Source organism: Embiotoca jacksoni, unplaced genomic scaffold, assembly GCF_022577435.1.
Source record: "Embiotoca jacksoni isolate LCO1_2020_lvr unplaced genomic scaffold, fEmbJac1.0.p SCAF_14, whole genome shotgun sequence".
Lineage (NCBI taxonomy): Eukaryota > Metazoa > Chordata > Actinopteri > Embiotocidae > Embiotoca > Embiotoca jacksoni.
Genome location: NW_027185274.1, coordinates 16,545,266 through 16,564,617, shown reverse-complemented (window position 1 = coordinate 16,564,617; position 19,352 = coordinate 16,545,266). Strand labels below are relative to the sequence as shown.

At 43.1% G+C, this 19,352-nt stretch overlaps 2 protein-coding genes and 2 non-coding genes across 7 annotated transcripts; 3 read left to right on the top strand and 1 right to left on the bottom strand.

Moving 5' to 3' along the window:
- Nucleotides 1–10: 10 nt before the first annotated feature.
- trnap-cgg (transfer RNA proline (anticodon CGG)) lies at nt 11–82 on the top strand. The gene has a single exon. It is a non-coding gene; the product is annotated as a tRNA-Pro (tRNA).
- Nucleotides 83–363: 281 nt separating this feature from the next.
- Nucleotides 364–435, bottom strand: trnap-agg (transfer RNA proline (anticodon AGG)). Its single transcript has one exon. It is a non-coding gene; the product is annotated as a tRNA-Pro (tRNA).
- A 608-nt stretch (nt 436–1,043) lies between these two features.
- thap12b (THAP domain containing 12b) lies at nt 1,044–4,655 on the top strand. Its single transcript, XM_069148402.1, has 5 exons — nt 1,044–1,344; nt 1,993–2,113; nt 2,196–2,303; nt 2,430–2,466; nt 2,563–4,655. Exons 1-5 carry the CDS (start codon nt 1,256–1,258, stop codon nt 4,653–4,655), a joined length of 2,448 nt encoding a protein of 815 aa, XP_069004503.1. The 5' UTR covers nt 1,044–1,255.
- A 1,947-nt stretch (nt 4,656–6,602) lies between these two features.
- On the top strand, nt 6,603–17,021 carry map6b (microtubule-associated protein 6b). 4 transcript variants are annotated; one of them, XM_069148316.1, is made up of 4 exons: nt 6,603–7,705; nt 10,340–10,577; nt 11,970–12,018; nt 15,240–15,326. In XM_069148316.1, the coding sequence occupies exons 1-3, from the start codon at nt 6,954–6,956 to the stop codon at nt 12,012–12,014; spliced, it is 1,035 nt and encodes a 344-aa protein (XP_069004417.1). In that variant the 5' UTR covers nt 6,603–6,953; the 3' UTR covers nt 12,015–12,018; nt 15,240–15,326. The 4 variants fall into 4 exon arrangements, with proteins under 4 accessions (XP_069004417.1, XP_069004418.1, XP_069004415.1 ...); XM_069148317.1 differs by lacking the exons at nt 11,970–12,018; nt 15,240–15,326 and adding an exon at nt 14,051–15,214; XM_069148314.1 differs by lacking the exon at nt 11,970–12,018 and having other exon boundaries at nt 6,604–7,705; nt 15,222–17,021.
- The last annotated feature ends 2,331 nt before the right edge of the window (nt 17,022–19,352 follow it).

Here is a 19,352-nt window from a genome sequence, read left to right as displayed (position 1 = left end):
GTGACGTCCTGGCTCGTTGGTCTAGGGGTATGATTCTCGCTTCGGGTGCGAGAGGTCCCGGGTTCAAATCCCGGACGAGCCCTGAGAATCTTTTGCTCCACAGGTCCAAAACGCTATAAAAAAAAAAAAAAAAAAACCGACAAACTGACAAAGAAAGAATTTAGTGAAAAGTGTTCAAAAATGTCATTGGAGCCTTTGTCATTCGCCGGTATCTCCTTTTGTTTTATGGTTGAGAAGGATTTGTCTCTGAGGTTTTCAGATGCTCGACGACATCAGCTTGTTGGACGAGGTGACTGTGCTGGTTGTTGCCGTTTCGGTAATACAGAAGAACCCCTTCGATCATACCTACAATGATCAAAAGGTGGGCTCGTCCGGGATTTGAACCCGGGACCTCTCGCACCCTAAGCGAGAATCATACCCCTAGACCAACGAGCCATGTTCCGACATGGCGGATTCTTCAGTATTTAGACGTTGACAAGAGCACATTATGTCATTCATTGAACATTTCTATTGTCATCGTTCAATTAAGGAACCGTATTTAATCTCGATAATACATCCGTTACCGTCCTGAGCGCGAAGAGTTAGTAATAGGCGCTGATAGTAACACACAAGCTACCGATTACGGGTAGGTTTGATGTCTACAGCAGCGGGAACAGACGAAAATATGCTTCTTTTTTTTTTCTTCTTCTTCTTCTTTTTTTTTTGTTTACATCGGCCAGTTGGTGGCCGAACTTAAACAGGGGACAACACACAATAGCTGCCGTACATTACCCAGCTCAGTAAATGGCAGTCACAGTCAAACTGGTCGCCCTACCCACTGTCGCTAGTTGTTAGCGTGTTCTATCCATAGCCAGCCAGCAGGTGGAAGCAGTGCGCGTTGAATATCGGCTGTCGGTGCTTTAAGAACGAAGAAGAAAATCAGCCTACTGTTTTTTTCATTGGTCAACATGACAAATCGCGCGACCAATAGTTATGCCTGAAATTTTGGCTCCGGCCAATCAGGTGCCTCATGGGCGGGACATCTTAATTTGCAAATCGGTCGACCTACTAATATTCAGCCGTTGTGTTTGTGTCGTGTGTTTCCAGTTCGTACAGTTTAAGAGTTGTTTATGGACACTATTTGAGGCCGCGCGCGTCATCTGTTGGTGTTAAACCGCACCGACTTCTTAAAATAAAAAAATTAAAAAAATTAAAAAAAAGTTAGCAGATGATAATACCTCGCTAAGTTAGCTAAGCTAACCACCTAGCCGAAAACATGCCGAATTTTTGCGCGGCCCCGAACTGCACACGGAAGAGCACCCAGTCCGATCTGGCGTTTTTTCGGTTTCCACGGGACCCAGAGAGGTAAGACCAAAATAAAAAGGGCCGTATTTATTTAAGTACGGGGATACGTGTGTGGTTTTCCAGTTAAAGGTGTAATAAAATGACTGAGAAACAGTAGCACTATTAACCTCGTTAAACGCGGTGTTGTGTTTTCCTGCTGAATGTACGATTGTCATAATTCTTAAATGAATATGTCAACATGTTTGGAAGAAAGTAATTATTTCTGTTCTGTAAATGTTTATTTTAAACGACTGAAGTCTATTTTAACACGTGTTTATCAGGCTCATCCATGAACCTGTCAGTTAAAGCTGCTATAAACCCTCTTTCATCGTTTCCCCTTCAGTCAAAAGCAAATTATGTATCGCTTAATTCCTTTTTTTCATGTAATATTAGTAATTATAAACGTTATTTATGCAGCAGTTTTCAAAACAAATTTGACAAAGTGCTTTACATGGTATTCCCAGGATTAAATCCTCACCATAAAGAAAGTGGTGACTGAGACGTGGTTGTTTTTCTTGACAGGTGTTTGAAAAGCTAGTTATATTGTGTAACTGCATTTTGGTATGTTTGCGAGCTTGTTATAAATCTGTACATACACGACGGCTGCCTCGTGCGTTACGGTTTCCCAAATGTCAAATGAAGCTGACTTGTGCCTTTTATCTTCCTTAGATGCAGGATCTGGGTGGAGAACTGCCGCCGGGCCGATCTGGAGGCCAAAACGTCCGACCAGTTGAACAAGCACTACAGATTATGTGCCAAACACTTCGACCCAGCGATGGTGTGCAAAACGGTGAGTGGCACGTTGATGGTTGTCCTCCGTCCTCGCGTGTCCGTCTCCCAAACGTTGCTCATGTGGGTTCGCTGCTTTCCAGAGCCCCTACAGGACGGTGCTGAAGGACACCGCCATCCCGACCATATTCGATCTAACGAGCCATCTGAAAAACCCTCATGCCAGACATCGCAAGCGGATCAAAGAACTCGTAAGAATAACTTTTTTTTTCCGGCTCTTCGGTTGCTTTTCAGAGTTATTTTAGGTTCGGTGATTCAGTAATTTGACAGACTTCTGTCTGATTTTTGTACATTAACATCAGTTGTTCTAATTCCAGACTGATGAGGATATAAAGAAAATCAAAGAAAGGAGATGTGAGTAATTAGGAAGTTTGCTTGTGGTCATAAATACTTGTAAATACCATGTTCATGTATTCAGTGAATCGCCGTCGCTGTCTTGTGTCTCCTCAGTGGCCTCTTCCATCGAACAGCTGTCCAACAAAAAAGAAGAGGCGGCTCAGGACAGCAAAGGCTCCGGCGAGGACGAACCTCAGCTGTCCACGGAGGAGAAGGAGCTTCGGGAATACTTGAGGTCTTTGTTCGAGGTTGTGGTGATGTTGGGAAAACAGTGCATCCCGCTGACGGCGAACAAAGCGTCCGCGGCCGAGCCGGAGTCCGACAACTTCCAGGCCCTCCTCGACTACCGCATGAACGCCGGAGACGAGGCTCTGAGGAAGCGGTTTGAGACGACGGCCGTGAACACTCAGTACGTGTCGGCCACCCAGCAGAGCCAGCTGCTGGACGTGTGTGAGAACACGGTGAGAGAGGAGATGCTGATGGAGGTGAGAGAGAGTCGCTTCTTCTCCCTGGTGACTGGCGAACTCGTCGACTTCCACAGCGAGAGACACCTGCCTCTGTTTCTGCGCTTCGTCAATCAGCACAACGTCCTCCGAGAGGAGTTCTTGGACTTTGTGGCGTTTGACGGTGAGGAGTCGGCTCTGGTCGAGAGGCTGGAGGCCCAGCTGACGGAGCGCTGGGGGCTCAGCATGGACGACTGCCGCGGTCAGGCCCACAAGGCCTCGGGGACCTCCTCCATCAAGATGAAGGCCGTGGCGGTGCTGCTGATGGAGAAGTATCCCCTGGCTTTGCACATGCCCTGCTCCCACACGGCGCTGAACATCCACCTGGCCAACAGCCTGCCTTTCCCCAGCGTCCAGGTTGTCATGGAGACGCTGAGGAGGGTCGGCGTCTTCTTTAGAGTGCCGTTAACTCAGGAGGAGCTCGAGAAAGCGATCTCGACTCACTACCTGAAGAACGAAGACAAAGCAGCTGCGCTGAAACAAGCCTGCGTCTCCGGCTGGACGGAGCAACACAACGCCTTCGACGTGCTGCTGGAGGTTCTGCCGCCTCTGCTGCTGTGCATGGACAGCGTCCACGACAACGACGAGGGAAAGTTTGCCGCTTCCGTCGCACAGAGCGCTTATTCAATAATAGAAACTCTCGCGGACTTTGAGATCCTCGTCACTGTCGTCATCTTAAAGAACGTTCTGACGTTCACCAGAGCCTTCGGGAGGAACCTCCAAGGGGAAACGCTCGACGTCTTCTTCGCTGCCAACAGTCTCACCGCCGTCCTGCATTCGTTAAACGAGGTCAACGATAACATCGAGGTCTACCACGAGTTCTGGTTCGAGGAGGCCATGAGCGTGGCCACCGTGATGGAGATCCCCGTGACGGTGCCGCGGCTGTTCCTACGGAAACAGCGAGCGGCCGACGTGGGCGAAATCCACGTGGAGACGTATTTCAAGGAGTACGTGACGGTGCCCGTCATCCGGGGCATCATGCAGGAGGTGGAGGACATGTTCTCCGACACCAACCTCAAGGCTCTCAAGTGCCTGTCGCTGGTGCCGGCCGTCATGGGCCAAATGAAGTTCAACACCACCGAGGAGAACTACGCCGACGTTTACCGCAACGACCTCCCGAACCCCGACACGCTTCCCGCAGAGCTCCACTGCTGGAGGATCAAGTGGAAGCACAGAGGCAAAGAGGTGCGTCTGCCCACCACCATCCACGAAACGCTGCAGCTCCCCGACGTCAAGTTCTTCCCCAACGTGAACGCCTTTCTCAAGGTGCTCTCCACGCTGCCGGCGATGAAGCTGGAGGACAGCAAGGGCGACACGGCGAGCGAGCGGCTGCAGGTCTGTCTGGACAGCACGGCGGCCAAGCAGTGGAACAAAAGCCTCGCCATGCTGAACGTCAACACTCGCGTCAAACACGACCTGGATGTCATGGTGGATAAATACTGCAGGCTGTATCCGGAGGACGATCCTGAAACTGAGGAGGCGGGGCTTGAGGAGACGGGGCCTGAGGGGGCGGGGCCTGAGGGGGCACAGCCTGAGGAGACGGGGCCTGAGGAGACGGGGCCTGAGGAGACGGGGCCTGAGGAGACGGGGCCTGAGGAGGCACAGCCTGAGGGGGCGCAGCCTGAGGAGGCGCAGCCTGAGGAGGCGCATCCTGAGGAGGCGCAGCCTGAGGAGGCGGCAGGGCAAGACGTGGTGATGAAATGATGCGATGGTGAGCCGATGGAGCCGTCAGTCATGAACGCGTTGTCATGACGATGGCTGCAGCCCCTGAACAGAATCGTCTGGATCACTCCGTGTATGTTTTTGGACACATGGATGTTAGCGGTGATGATTTTAATGGACATTAAAACAACAACTAATGATTTTTACAATCAGTCCCCGGAGCTTTTCGAGTTCTCTCCTTTTTTTTTTTTTTAATGTACATAATTCATGTTTTTAAATGTACCGCAGCTTAATCCTGCATCGTAGATATATTCACAAGTTTAGCTGGAAGTCAATAATCACTCGGCACATCTCGAAGAACTCGATCTGTGAACGTTCACGCTTCCGTGTTTTTTATGAGATCAGCTTCTTCGGTGATGATGCCGTGATCACGAAAGGACAACAAAAAAAAAAAATCACAACTTTTTATGTGTCCGTGCAGTGTTGATGATAAGTTGAGCCAGTCGAAGTAATAAATTCCTCAGTTCAGCTGGATTTACTGTGAAAGTGGAGTTCTTGCAGTGCCTCCACGTACCGGGATGCGTGTGTTTTTTTAGAGAGCAGTGAAGAAGGTGGTTCTTCATCAGGAAGTTACCGGCACTGATCACAAACTGTAACGGTATCAGTTGTCATAAACACAAACAACACGACATGTTGAGAAACTGATTCCGAGAAGTCTTGATTCTTTTCATCGGTACCTTGAAGAAGGTGAAGACTCACACTTCCTGCTTAATAACACACACACACGGTTGGGCTCGTGCGACAACGTTGGAAGTTCGTGGGAGCCGAATGAATCCGGCTGATGAAGCCGCGTTCTTCTTCATCTTCTCCGCCTCCATTCAATACGTCTGAATATCCGAGTCAGACAAAACTCCCATCAACTGTTTCCTATTTTCAGATGATAATTTTAGAGACGGAAACGCAGCTCTTTGCAGCTCCAGTGAAAAGGGAACAAGCTTTCGTTCCGGTTTAGCATGCAGAGCGCCCCCTGGTTACCCAGACAGCTCAATCGGCCTCGTCGTTCTTCCGGCCACCAACTACATCACCCTGCGTGCCAAATGACGCCGCCGATGACGGACGGACAACAGATCTTGTAGCTGCTCCTCGGAGACAGAGTTTATAGATAAATGTATTGCTTCAGTTGATTATATTCATCATCAGTGTTTGGAAGTCCACATAAAAACTGACCATTTTTTTTTCTTCTCTGTAATTATTTCGACCATTTTGTTTTGCTTTATTTATTTATGCTACATTTGCTAGATGAGGTGTTTTGTGTTCAAATTAACAGCTATCTTGTTTTTAGTGTGCTTTTAACTGAAACACGGTGGAGGCAGGTGTTGGTTCTCAGTGCAGAGTCGACTCGCTGTGAGGCAGGAAGACCACCAGAGGGCGCAGTTACACTGGCATCAGCAGGCCTCAAGGCCTTTATTTAGTCGAGTTAAAAGGAGGAATATGGTCAAACTGCACCTCTTTAAACCATGTAATTAAATGTGTTCTGGATCAAATAAATGACGTTTAATGGGGGGGGGGAATAAATTATGAATTGTAGTTATATGATACCGGAAATTAGATACAACTCCGGATGTAGCAGTAGTTTTTTAATTTTATTGATAGTCATGAAAAAATTTGTTCAAATAGGAACTTGTTAGGTTTCACCGACTTGGGTTTATTTGACTTGAATAAACCCTTAAGTACAGAATGTACACGGTATCATTTTCCAATCCATCTCCTTAATATTACATTCAAACACGGACAGGAAATATTTAATAAATTGTAAATATTTGACTTGGTTTGATGATGGAGCTCGATTTTTATTTGTCCCCGTTTCCTGCCACACTCTCGGCCATTTCCTCAAACTGGAACAATAAGGCCTCTGTTACCGGAGTTTTAAGTCGGTGACATGGCAGCGCGGGGTTAACGGCGTCTCCTCCCTCCTCGCTGACGGCCAGACGGTGACGAGCGCAGGTGATAGTTCACCGTGCAGACTCGCAGCGCAGACCTCCGAGCATCACACCAACGTGGGTGGGGTCGCTTTGATGCGCAACTAGCCGGCAATGTGCTTTCCACAGCCCCAAAGTCTTAAAGTTCAGTGAGAACAAATATCCAGCAGGAGGAGAGAGAGGCAGCCTCTTTTCCTCCGGCAGAGATTACATCTCTACAGAATTGCATAATCCTGACAGGACAGTTTGAGGGCGCTCGAGCCGTGAGTAGGACGTTTATTATCACGTTTATCCCAGATTTTTTTTTCCGTGCATCTTTTTTTTATATATATATATAGTCAGCCTCCTAGACTTGAACAGTATGGCATGGCCGTGCATCACGCGTGCTTGCTGCATCAACCGCTTCTGGACCGAGCTGGATAAAGGGGACATCGCGGTGCCTTTGGTTTTCACCAAATACTCGGATGTGGCCGAGGTGCAGCATCTGCCCCATCACCCGCAGCCGAGGCTGAAGAAGGCCGGTGCCATTGCCATAGAAACCCAGCCCCATCCCGGCGAGCAGGAGGCTGGGAAGGCACCGCCCGCGACGGGTGCCGCAGCGGGTAAAGATGGCTCGACTTCATCCGTCATGCGCCAAGACTTCAAGGCGTGGAAAGTGCGCCCCGAGCCCAGCTGCAAACCCAGGAACGAGTACCAGCCTTCTCAGGGCCCGTTCAACAACGAAACCCAGTATCAGAAGGACTACAAGCCCTGGCCTATACCGAAGAAGAACGACCACCCCTGGATCCCCAAACCCAGCCCCACCGCCGCCGCTGCTACCACCACCTCCTCCTCCTCCGGCGGGCCAGAGAAGAGCGCAGGCGGCAGCAAGGTGGAGCGCGCCGCCGAGGCCGAGTGCGGCGTGGAGAAGAGCGAGATCGAGGAGAAGATGCAGGAGAAAGAGTCGAAGGAGGTGACGAAGAAGAGGGAGAAGTCGGTGGAGAGGAAAACGGGCGAAAAGACGGAGGGACAGGTGGCTGCAGATGTGAGCGCGGAGCAGAGCAAAGGCAGAGCAGCTGCTGACGCCGTCAACCGGCAAATAAAGGAGGTCATGTTCACTTCCAGCAGCTACAAGTAAGTGTGAGTCACGCACCGTGAGAGGTAACTGGATTCTTAAGTTATTCTAAATAATAATTTTCATTTGCTTTACTGTGACCTTACAATGAGTCTAATCTGCTTCCAAGTATCCAGTTGACACCTCATCTCTGCAAACATTTAGCCAGATAAGCAGCCTCTGAATGCCACACTGCTTCAAGCATCATTTAAAGGTCCTCAGTGATGTTTGGTGCTGCAGGGTCTCTTGTTACAACCTCCACTGATATTCCAGGGAACCTGATATTGCCACAGATAAAGGTTGCTGTATTGATTTGTATGTTTTTCCTGCTTTGTTCTTCCTGGGAGTACTACCAAATCAATGCTGTACGCCCATGAATGAGTAAAGCCAGTAAAAAGGGTCTGAATGTAATCATGTGCGTCTTAACGTGGTTTCTTTGTACAGCAGGCTTCCTCCAAATTAGATTGGCGATGCGTGTGTGGGACGCGTGTGGGAGTCGCAAGGACTAAAGGCTTCCTTCTGGTTCCACTGAAATGAAATTAATCAACAACGGCAGCTCCAGGATCTTCAGATAGATACTTACTTTCATGAAGAGAAACGTATCAAAAATAAATGTATCGTGCTGTTTTTAAAGCTAAGATCATGACACATGATTAGATTTTAAAAAGGCCCCCACATCCTCCTCCAAGACACTCAGACTGAAAGAGACAGAAGCAACATGGATGTGTTTTGAGTGTTTGCTGTTGTTGTGTCCATGTTCATTCTGAGTCTATTTGCTGTGGTTCTGTAAAAATGTGTTTGTCTGTTGTGGGTTTGTGATTGTTATAAGTCTTATTGAAGCTGTTTTGGGTAAATTTAAGTGTCTTTGCAGTTGTGTTGAGTCATTTTATGTCTCTTTGTGTTGAATTTGAGTCATTTTGAGTCTCTGCGGTTGTTTTTGAGTCATTTTGAGTTTGCGCTTGTTTTGAGTCTCTTTGTGGTTGTTTTGAGTCATTTTGAGTCTCTTTGTGGTTGTTTTGAGTAGTTTTGAGTCTGTGCTTGTTTTGAGTCTCTTTGTGTTTGTTTTGAGTCATGTTGAGTCTCTTGGTTGTTGTTTTGAGACATTTCATCTGTCACCGTGGTTGTTTCGAATTGTTTGTTTTGAGTCTTTGTTTGTTGTTTAGTCCCATTGTCATTGTGTCCTTGTGGTGGTTTGATTAAATAAACTAAAAATGTTCACAGTCACTTCAGACAAAGCCTCTGGGCCGGGGGCCGCCTGACTCATTGGGCCTTTGGCCTGTTCAGTAATCCTTCCATGGTTTGGTTACAGCATACTTTTATTTTTTAGCACATGCTAATAATTAGAAGCAGAGGAATAGACATGTATACAAGAGTAAACAAATACATGTTCCACAGTTGCAGAAAGGCTTTTATCCTTGACCCAGAATTATTTTCAATGTCTAAATCACCGAGTGGGAAACCTTTGACTTAAGCAAACAGTAAAATTACAGTTCACTATACTACAATAAGAGTTTCCTTCAGGATATACCAATAACAATACACTCATCTCTTCATAGTTGCAGGTTTTTATAAATAATCAATTTTTCCCAAAGTGGAGCATTAAATAGCCTTTAACTACAAAAGAAAAATGTGTCATCTTTTGAAATATCTCTAGTGAAGGTGGTGGTGTTGGTTCACTGAACATCTGATGTGGTGTGCACATTTAAACACTGGATGCGAAAGCCGTTCCAACAGTTTATTTTGGTGGTTCAGGATTAACAAAGGAGGGATGTTTTCTAAACATGAAAGCATCAAAAACAAAGACAAAATAAATACATTAAATATCAAATCAAATGTCAGCTTTAACAAATCGCTGAATGAGTAAGTAAATAAGATTAACAATGTTTATCTTACGTAGTTAATACATCGACAAATGTGTTTTTTTTCCATCCTTTTCAAGGTAACAAACATAGAGGTCTAAAGTCATAATAAAGACATTTAGTAGACATAAAACACACATGAAATATTAAACAAATACAATGAAATAACAGGTGGAATTAAAGGTTCATTTTCACGTACAGAGCCTCTCTTTGTTCTTGTGTGTTTGGAGGGACAGAGGCTCTGCAGGCCAAAGGGGCGGGGTTATATTGTTTCCTGGGAGTGCCCCATGAAATTGACACACCCAGGATGCGGCACAGATGTGAGGATGTCAGGTGTAGTCAGGTCTCTTCAACTTGTGATTTAACATCTTTATTATCCATGAAAGGTGCGTTTAAACGTCCAGAGGCAAAGATATCAGCTCCAGTCTGGTCCACTTCATGTCCTCGCGTCCCTGGAGAAACAAACAGGCTGGGCCCTACAGAGCTCTGAAGATCAGATTTTGACATCAGTGCTGAAAAAAAGCAAATATGGAGAAATGAGCGGGCGAATATGATCCTGTGATAAAGAAAGAAGTGTTCAGCAACAAACTGGCAGCGTAGCTCTGCACAACCTGCTGTTTACTGTCAGTATGTGACCGATCCAATTCAACCCTGCAATGTTTCTACGTGCAAGAGGACAGCAGAGTGTTAAACCACATTCCCCCTCCAATGTGAGGATTTTATCCAAATTTGTTTTTTCAGTAATTGATATTAAAAATAATAAAATCTTGGCTTTTATTTTTATTTCTTTTTTAGGACTGAGTTCAAAGCATATAAGGATGTGAAAACAGTGAAAGCCATCAAAGCTCCGTCTCAGTACAAGCCCCCGGTGGAGGAGACCAGTCTGGAGACCAGCTACAGCGCCACCTTCAAGGGGGAGCAGGTGAAGGCTCACCCGACCGACAACAAGCTGCAGGACCGCAGGAGGATACGTAGCCTGTACAACGAGCCGAGCAGGGAGGCTGCCAAGGTGCGAAGTCGTCCACACACTGAGGTTAGTTCACGTCTGAGAAACACCGTTACCATTCCCACTCAGAGTTGTGTTTCTTCTAAGTACATAGGATGACATATAGGAAGCTCCCTCCTGATAGACATCTAAATGAACCCTTCTGTATTATAGATTCAGTATTTTGTTCCTGAGTTCTGAGTCAATTAAAAACCCCACTGCATGAATTGTATTTCATTTTGTCAGGCCATCTAATATAGCAGGTGATTTATTATATACACCAACTAAAACATCTCAATTTAAATCATTTTTTAAACAGTAAAATATGCATTTGTCATTGTTATATGATTTCGTTGGCCAGTATCACACCAAAGCGTGTAATGCACCCGTCAGTCCACTAGAGGAGACCGTGTCAGTGTCACGTTTTGACTCACCCAGGTGTGAAAAGTACACACTGGTATGACCAGGGTCAAAGAGGAGATCATGTGATGGAGTACAAATGACAAAATCCACGTCTATATATATATTTAACTAATGTCACCTATGTTAACTAACTTACTTAACGGCCATCACATTAGCTACGTAAAATAACTTTTTTAACTATACACTTTATATAAAATTTGACATAGCTTCCAGGTCTGAACAATGAGTTCAATGCAGAAGTGCCATAAACTGCAATACCACCGAGGGCCACTAGAGGTTGGCTCCAAAAAGCTCCGGCTCAAAAGACTCCCATTCAACTCGTCTCATGAAATACGAAAGTCAATCAATTTTAATAAGTCATTATGATGTTATTCGGTAATGTCACTCCTTCTTATTAGCAGCCATCTGAAAACAATCCCGTCATTAATGAAAAATTAGGCCTCAAAAAGCAGTATGTCCGTTAGATTGACAGGCCTATGGTGCAGACAGGTTTCCACCATAGGTAGTGTCCAATCAGATCCGAGTCAGATCCACCGCTCGCTCCTCCCCAGTTTGTCCAAATACGGTCACTTCCGGCTCCAAAATAGCAAGATGGTGACAGCCCAAAATCTGAACTCGAAGCTCCACAAGCCAACGGGTGACGTCACTGTTGGTTGCCAGGTAAAATATAATACTGACATGGTGTCCCCTAGTGGACTAATGGGTGTATTACACATATTTGCTTGATACTGGGTTGGATTCCATCATGTAGATATATTAGAAAGTAAAATGTTTAATGCAACCAAAAATGTATATGATGTAAATTTCACAAACTGTACTAAAAAAATGTGAAATGAATATTCAATCTTTGGACAATAGCTTATAAATGACTTGATCTTGGCCTTTATTTGATGATAACATACATCGGTATCTACGTGCATGTAATCAACAGTTTAGACAACGACTGGTGTTGATTGGATGATAATGTGTGTCTACAGTAGTGTGTTCATGTGGCCACTCCCTCTCTCGTTCCTGTAGGACTTCTCAGAGACTGAGAGCAGCTCTGTTCTAAATCTGCTGTAGTCAGGTGTGTTCTCTGTTTCTTCTAGAAGGCATGGAGGCTGATCAGACGCCAAACATGCATATTGTACACACACCTACGCACACAGTATGCATCTTGTTCAGTGCGAGCCTCAGTCACATTTACCACCCTGCCCACCGCTCAGCCTGCACCAGCCACTTCCTTCTGTGGAGTAATTTAGCTTCAATTAATTGACTTTGAGGGTGTGCAGGAAGGTGGATGAATACATGAACAGAAGAAGTAATGAAGCAGAGATGCTGTCGATATCTATCACGTTAGAATCAAGAGTAAAACCGATCAAACAAGGTAAACAAGACAAACACTCTTCACATTTGTTTCAGGCTCTATTTTAATGACACTGTGGTGCAGGTTACATGGGACAAAATTGAAGTTTGTATTTCTCTGTCTGCTGACTTGTGCTGTTCCAAATGGCGTACTTACATACTAAAACTCACTATTTTGAGTGCAGAAGTGCGTTAACACGGTCAAAGTATGGAAACATGGAGTGTACTACAAGTACCCGGACAAATAAGTGTACTAACCATAGACTGTATATACAATTTTTACATAGCTTTTGGGTCTGAAAAATGGGGTTGATGTGGAGGCGCCTTAAACTACAATACCACCGAGTGCCACTAGAGGTTGGCTCCAAAAAGCCTCCATAGACTCCCATTCAAATTCTCTCATGAAATATAAAGTCAATACATTTTTTCCACCAGTCAATTTGGTGTCATTCGATAAAGTCACTCCTTCTTATTAGTTTTCTGGCGGTCCATCTGAAAATAATTGCATCATTAATTACATATTAGACGTCAAAAAGCGGTATTTTTGGGGCCGTGGCAGTTTGAATGACAGGTTTGTGGTGCAGTCAGGTTTCAACTATACGTGGGCAGGGCATAGTGTCCTCCCCAGCTCCTCCAAATATGGTCACGGCCAAAATAGGCTTTCAGAACGGCATCTTACAAACGGATGACATCACTGTTGGTTGCTGCTTGTTTCTAACATATAAGAGTACTATATGTGAGTCTACTAAGGGAAGTACGTCATTTTGAACCGCTTCTGTCTGCGTAGAAGCAACACAGAAGCACAACAGAGTGTGTGCCAGTGTCGGTTGCACTTTTGGTATTCCCATTGGCACAACTTGTTTGCAGATGATGTTATCCTTTTGGCTTTTGTCTGATTTCTATAAGCTCAGTACGATACATCTAATTTCATACTTCAAAGTCCACAGCGTCAAGAATGTGTTCTGAAAATAAGTAAATGTATTGAATCTAATCTGGACAGCAGGGTAAAAATGGCTGGGCACTGCGATACAGAGTTGCAGTGCTTTCCGGTCTTTTCACTGGTAATATCATAACATATTCGTCTTAATGCCACATTGACTAACCGTGGCAACAAAATCCATCAACATATTTGCCATGCTTTACACTCCACTTACTTTGCAGCACCTTTTTATTCACAGAAATAGAGCCCTTCATTTTTACGGTCAAAAACAGCCTTTCACAGACATCTGTCATTTGTTACAATGTTTATAAGGTTTATTTAATCAGCAATTTAGGATTTGAACCAGCGACCCTCACATTTGTAAGTCTGCTTGTCAAGCCTGTAGGTTTTACCCCCGCTATTAATGTTTGAACCAAAATATTTCATTCTTGAAAGTGTAAGACTAACATCATATACTAATATAAACTATGTACAACCCCGTTTCCAAAGAAGTTGGGACACTGTGTAAAAGGTAAATAAAAACAGAATGACATGATTTGCAAATCATGTAAACCCACATTTAATGGAGAATAGACCCAAGACAACGTCTCAAATATTGAAACTGAGTATTATTTTTGTTTTATGAAAAATATATGCTGATTTTGAATTTGATGCCAAAAACAGGTTTCAAAAAAGTTGGGACAGGGGCAACAAAAGGGATGCCGGGTCACTGCCGTCTCTGAGCTCGAGCTCATTTAAGATGGACTGACGGGAAGTGGAAAACTGTCCTGTGGTCTGATGATTAAAAATGTGAAATTCTTTTTTGAAATCATAGATGCCGCATTCTTTGGACTAAAGAGGAGAGGGACCATCCAGCTTGTTATCAGCGCACAGTTCTAAAGCCAGCATCTGTGACGGTACAGGGATGATTTAGTAAACATAAAATGGGTATCTTGCACATCTGAGAAGAAACCATTAATGCTGAATGATATTTTACAGGTTTTGGAGCAACATATGCTACCACTCACCCAGACAACATATTTTTCAGGGAACGCCTTGTTTATTTCAGTAGAACAATGTCAAACCACGGAAGAATCCGAGTGCTAAACTGGCCTCCTGCAGTTCAGACCTGTCACCCATAAAAACATTTGTAGCATTATGAAACAAAAAATACAACAAAGGAGACCCTGAACTGTTGAGGCAACATGTTTCTGGCATCAAAATGAGCATATATTTTTCAAAAAACAATCAAATTTCTCTGTTTCAACATTTGATGTTGTCTTTCTTCAGTTTTCATTTAAATATGGATTTACATGATCCTAACTTTTTTAGAAATGGGATTATACTTCGTATGCCTTTTTAAAAAGTTGATTTTAATGAGAAACTGCACGCACCACTGTTCTATTGAAGGAAAGGCACAAACACACCTTTTGTGCTATTTTTGGGTCTTTTATCATCATTGCACTAACCACATCATGCAAATATCACCTGTACCACACGGTGTCATTTGCCTGTCATTATTTGAAGTAACAGGATTATAAAAAAGAAAGTATGTATTGCATGCATGCAAAAATAAGATTTGACTTGATTTAGAGTCTCCATCGGTTAGAAGAACATTTAAAAGAATAGTTTGAAATTTTGGGAAATACACTTTGTTTTCTTGCTAAGAGTTTGACATAATCATATCCTTTGTTAAATATAAACCTGTAGCCAGCAGTTGTTAAGGTTAGGTTAACAGAAAGACCGGAAACTTCCCCTTGTCCTGTCATCATGCAGACACCCGGAAGTCACTGCTCTGGGCGAAGAAATAGTCCGTTACATTTTTTTTTTTACCCTTTGAACAGAACCAGGCGGGCTTTTTATCCTTATTCCCAGCCTTTATGCTAAGCTAAACTATCTTATGGCTGCAGCGTTATATGTACAGAAAGAAGAGCGGTACTCATCTTCCCCTCCTCTCAGCAAGAAAGCAAATTAAAACCGCTCACATTTCAAATTGTTGCTTTCAGATCTCTCGTCTCTTTCAGGTGGATAAACCAGTGTCTCGCACCAAACCAAAAAAGGCACCGACAACAAAAGCAGCAGCGAAGACAGTGAAAAAAGTTAAAGAGAAACAAATTTCTAGTTCCCAGTCAGCCAAGAAGAAACCTTCTCTGGGCGCCTCCGAACCAGATGGAGCGGTCACAAAGAAGAGCAAAGAGATCAGCAACAGACTGGCTGAAGCGAAACAGTAGAAGTAGCCTCACTTCGACGTGCGCAATTAAGAGGCTACGTGATGAATTAGGCCAATCTCTTCCCTTTGGTTTATTTCCTTACCTGTTGTTTTTGCTGTCCTGCCATTTATTGTTCACCTTTGAATGGGCACTGACGTTGGGCTTTTAGAATAATACAAATAATTTCACTGTAAACTATGCGTGTGAGCGTGTGGATGCGTGAGAGTGTGTGATTTCTTGTTTTTTGGTGCACAGAACCGCTTTATATTATCGAGCACATAATTTGCACATTGTTTATATGAGTTGTGTTTGACATCAGACTTTTAAAGGAGCCATCGGTGCACGTGCAGTGTGTGCACAAAAGGGCCTTTTTTTTTTTTTTTTTTTTTTTTTACCTTTGAGTGGATGACAATTGAGATCGATATTAAAATGATTGTAAAAATGTCGTGGAGGGCCTTGTTCTCCACGACGGCGTCACATGAAGGGTTTTTGACAAAGTGCAAAAATCTGCTTCACGGTTGTGTTTCCTAATTACAGTGCCTCCGCTGTATGGTCCTGGTTTTCATTTCATTGTTCTGGATGATATCTGGTTTCATCAGTTTGGTTGCTAAGAAACCAAATTAACTGTAATATAAGTGCTACGGCTTGCATGCGAGGGCCCCAATTTCTTTGGTTGAGTAGCAGCGTTTTAGCAGACTATGTGTCACAGTCACACTCTAGCTTGTAAATTGAGCCATTAAAAGGTAAATGTATAAGGGGAAGACCTTTCCAGATATATTGCATGTGTAGAAATAGATTTTGATCTCACCAAAAGGTACATAAAGTGAGTAAAATCATAGTCTAGTGACTGTTAAAGCTGTAAAATAAACACACCAGCAATATGGTTTCACCCCAAAACACATTTCCTGCAATCTAAATGGAGAATCTTTAATTTAATAGGAATACTGCAGTTTTTATGACGACTCAGTATCTCGTGGCGTTGTATTCCACCCTCTCCTCTGAGCTGTTACGCTGTAGTTGTGCTAAATAATTTAAAAAAAAATGATGCATACAGGCCTAAAAAAAAAAAGGAGAAACGGTTCCTACTCCGAGTGGGCTGATCTCTCCAGGTGTTGACGGACAAGGAATGGGCCAGGACTTCAAGTTCAGCTTTTTAACAATGCTGCTGTCTGAAAATGAACAAATCACACGTGTTCATCATGAGGTGTTTTTACCTGAAGCATGGTCACAGCCCAGCCTTCCCTCTCTGGTTGTAAAAACAGTCGTCCTCAGCGTGGCCGCAGCGTGCGAGGGCCACGTTACTGAGTGAATGAACGAGTGGCTGAGTGAGTTTTTATTTTCATGTGTGTCTGACCTCTTCAACCTGCTAGCGTCAAATCCGACCCGACCACAAGAAGTGCTGCTCTGCACTCCCAACACCCTGGTGCTATATCTCTCATCGTATATGCTGTCTGTTTGGGACCGCGTGCGCCGTCAGACCAGAGTGAAGTGATGATATGACGATGTCATGCCGCTGCAGATATGTTGTGATATTGTGCTTGTATTCTCAGCTTGCTCCGAATGAACTCTTGATTAAAGTGATGATACTGAATCCGACCTGGTGACTCGTTGCATCTTTTACTTTTAGACACTATTTCTTTTGCAATTTGAAAATCTGAGAGGAAATGTTTAATAATGATATGATAAGCTTTATTTATAGAGCACGCTTTACACATAAAATCCAACACACAGCTTGAGCAGGTCATTTATATTTTGCAGTATATATTTACATCACATTCATTATATTATAATAAAGCAATGGGGCCAAAAGTCTGAAAGTAAAAAAAAGAAGAAAAAAGATCTGAATCTGAAAGCATAATCTACAATTAAAAAGACTTAAGACCTGAATTATCAAAATGTAAAAGAAAAAGAAAATGTATTATTTTTCAAAAAGAATTTCAGAATTGAATCAATATTATATTCAAGCTTTTTTTGTTCAAATAATTGTTGTATTTTTCAATCTTTTAAAGATCAAAACTGTAACTTTAGGTTTCAAATTTTTAATTTCAACTTCAGCAAAACCTTTGGCCCTGATTTGATTCCGTAGAAAATAATGTTGTGTTAAAACAGAAGGATAAGAAAAGATTTGTAATAAGCCATCGGGTGAAATCACTTCAGGAGAACGTATTGGTAAAAAAAACATGTGTCTTATGATTTTGTGTAAACAGATTCAAAGCCACTGAGAAAGACTCCAGGCAGAAAAAAAAAATCCATATTGATAATGTAGTTTAAAAAAAAAGAAGCTTAATTCCCCCTGTGGTTAAAGGGTACTTAATTCCCTCCTTAAAAGCATTTGTAAAAGTAACATGCTCACTGTGATGTTTTTGTTTTTGTTCTTAAAAATCAATGTATACACTTAAATATAAAAAGCACTGAAGAATATATTCATGAGTTTCTAAAAACTTTATGGAATTTGTTTCTTTGTTTCTAATCTGGACTATATTCCAGGAATATATTTCTAAAGTTCATGATAAATGGTTTGTTCTGTTTCTTGCCTGGATTTTATTGATTTCTATTTCATTCTATTCGCCTTACATTATGTATCCTGCAGATGTTTTTAAATCCTCAAATCTCTGCTGACATTTAGAGCCATTTAAAGGGTGTTTTTAATATCAAGTGTGCATCTTTCTCTCACTTTTCTTGCAGTTCAATTTGAATACAAGATGCAGAAACTTCTCTTCTGAAAACAAAAAGGGGCAACTGTAAGATGCGTGCAGATGCTGATGGTCATTTTCCTGTGAATCAGTCATCCCGACACAAATCTGCATGAATAATTCAGTTGTTATGGGCTCTTGTGTTTGCAGAGGAGCATGAAATATTGAATAAGAGATCAGCAGTGGCACTGAAGCTGCCTGAGCTCTGCCCCACCTAATATTACTGAAAGGGTAGACTTTAATTTCACTGCTATCAGGGTCCATTTTTGTCATGTTTAAGCAATAACTGCCAGTTATTGTCATAAAAAACAAAGGCCTTCAGGTTTACATCTCCGAAAATGTCATTTATAGCCAATCAACAGCGACACAGCAGAGGCCAGAGAGATCATTCTTAGACATCTACCATTCAGATGAAATGTGCACCACAACATGAGCAGCCACCGCGACCACCTGCATTGTCGTTGTCAGTGTACTATATGGTGTAACTTCATGTGTATTGTATCGACTTCACATCAGGAGACGTGCAGCCTCATGGAAATATTGTATTTCTCAGACAAGGCAAGACAGGACCCAGCGTGGTGCTGATCGTCAGCAAATCATGACCTCTAGTGGAGGAGATCTATTGCACAATCTCACAGCATCATGAGAAGCCGGCCTGGAAAGTAAAGTGGCTGCAGGTTGAGAAGAGTAGCTCCGGTTTCTGTTGGTGTTCTTGGTGTTCTCAGGCAGGATGGGATGAATGACCTCTGTTGTCGTCATAACATGAATACGCGAATAACAAATAAACCCTAAATAGAAAATAGAAAATGGTAGAGAGCAACCATGGTAACGCTCTTCAGGTCACAACTATCGACTTTGAAAAAACTGCAGTGGTGGTGGTCACGGATTTAACAATTATTTAGTGGCAATCAAATGTTTAGTATAGTTGGTGTTTACAACATGAAAATATAATATTACAAAGATGATATTAAAACTATAAAGTTATAATAAAGGAAAAATGTAATGCAGTAAATCATCACCTGCATCTTTAGATACCGCTCCAGACATTACGAAACATAGCAACCTAATATAAATACAAACTCATTAAAACACTCACACCTTCATGGAATATTACCAAAATAAAATAAGATTAAAGGTGAAATCTGTTTCTTTGTTTAGCGGCAGACTGGCAGGACTTTTTTTTTTTATTTTTTTTTTTAACTTTACAGGAATGCATTGTTGTATGAAAGGTGCT

Coding starts and splice junctions, on each gene's coding strand:
- thap12b (XM_069148402.1), top strand. CDS start 1,256: ATGCCGAATTTTTGCGCGGCCCCGAACTGCACACGGAAGAGCACCCAG. Junction 1,345..1,992: donor TTTCCACGGGACCCAGAGAG/GTAAGACCAAAA, acceptor TATCTTCCTTAG/ATGCAGGATCTGGGTGGAGA. Junction 2,114..2,195: donor CAGCGATGGTGTGCAAAACG/GTGAGTGGCACG, acceptor GCTGCTTTCCAG/AGCCCCTACAGGACGGTGCT.
- map6b (XM_069148314.1), top strand. CDS start 6,954: ATGGCATGGCCGTGCATCACGCGTGCTTGCTGCATCAACCGCTTCTGG. Junction 7,706..10,339: donor TTCACTTCCAGCAGCTACAA/GTAAGTGTGAGT, acceptor TTTCTTTTTTAG/GACTGAGTTCAAAGCATATA. Junction 10,578..15,221: donor GAAGTCGTCCACACACTGAG/GTTAGTTCACGT, acceptor TGTTGCTTTCAG/ATCTCTCGTCTCTTTCAGGT.